This window comes from Perkinsus marinus (genome assembly GCF_000006405.1).
Source record: "Perkinsus marinus ATCC 50983 genomic scaffold scf_1104296974920, whole genome shotgun sequence".
NCBI lineage: Eukaryota > Perkinsozoa > Perkinsida > Perkinsidae > Perkinsus > Perkinsus marinus.
Window position 1 is genome coordinate 1 of NW_003200958.1, and position 1,122 is coordinate 1,122.

A 1,122-nucleotide genomic window follows, 5' to 3' on the forward strand; every position below is an offset into this window, starting at 1 on the left:
TATAATATCCTCTCGGAAAGAACTCGCCTCCATGCCAACCCACATCATCACCATCATCATCTACCCCATTTTGTAACACAAGCGTGTCTCTAGCAGCACTTCCATTGATCGTATTGTTGCTTCCCGAACCCGAGTTCGCCAGCAACGGGTGCTCTTTCATCACAACGGTTAAGTTCTCAGGGTATTCCAAGCCGTAGTCCTCACAATAGTTTCGATACTCCTCGTAGATGCCTTCCAACAGCCTTTCAACTTCCCTAATAGCTGTACGGTACCTGCGGGTAAATTATTCCGATCTAGGGATTATTTCCCCCACCATTTACGACAAACGATATACTAAAATCATGTTTCGCTCAAAGATAGAGTATCTTAGGTCGAAGCTCCCAAGATACAAAACATGCCCGATTCACGACCATCCCCACCTACCCAACCGGGTCCACGCATGATATGCATAGATGCAGCGGTTCATCCGACTCCTGCTTCATATTCCCTTCAAGGAAGCCCGATCCTCGCCCTCGCAGCCTCAACTTTGCGTCGGACATTTTCACAATGCGTTTCATATTAACGCCTTTTGTACCAATAATGCGGCGAGCCACGTGAAAATCCCGATCGTTTTTAATGCCGATTTCAAAGCGGCAAGTATATCTAAAATTACAAATCTGAACCCAGTATCGTCTGTGGAATTATTCACGCTCCTAGGTAGAGCTGTTATTGAATCTCTTCGAAGTTTATGAGGAAGAATCAAAGACGATTCAGCCGATATTATTCATTCCAACTCCTTTCGAAACTTAATCCTCGAAATTTATGGTGATGAGGATAATTCGAAGACCACCCAATTAGAACATGGCTCGATTTTTCCTCTACAGTTTATGCTACCAACACAGCTACAATTAATGAGCGTCTTGATCTAAAACTTAGGCTACCAACACAGCTACAGTTAATGAGCGTCTTCATCTAAAACTTATGCTACCAACACAGTTACATTAGTGAGCGTTTTGATCTAAACTTATGCTACCGACAAAGCTACAGTTATGAGCATCTTGATCTAAATTTATGCTACCGATACAGCTACAATTAATAAACGTCTTGATCTGTAACTTATGCTACCGATACAGCTACAATTAA

General features: G+C 42.6%; 1 protein-coding gene across 1 annotated transcript; it reads right to left on the reverse strand.

The window, feature by feature from the left end:
• Positions 1-423: 423 nt before the first annotated feature.
• Positions 424-642, reverse strand: Pmar_PMAR007985 (hypothetical protein; the record flags this gene model as incomplete). Its single annotated transcript, XM_002765741.1, has 1 exon — positions 424-642. A coding segment is annotated over one exon (219 nt), but the record flags the coding sequence as incomplete, so codon positions are not given.
• Between the last annotated feature and the right edge of the window lie 480 nt (positions 643-1,122).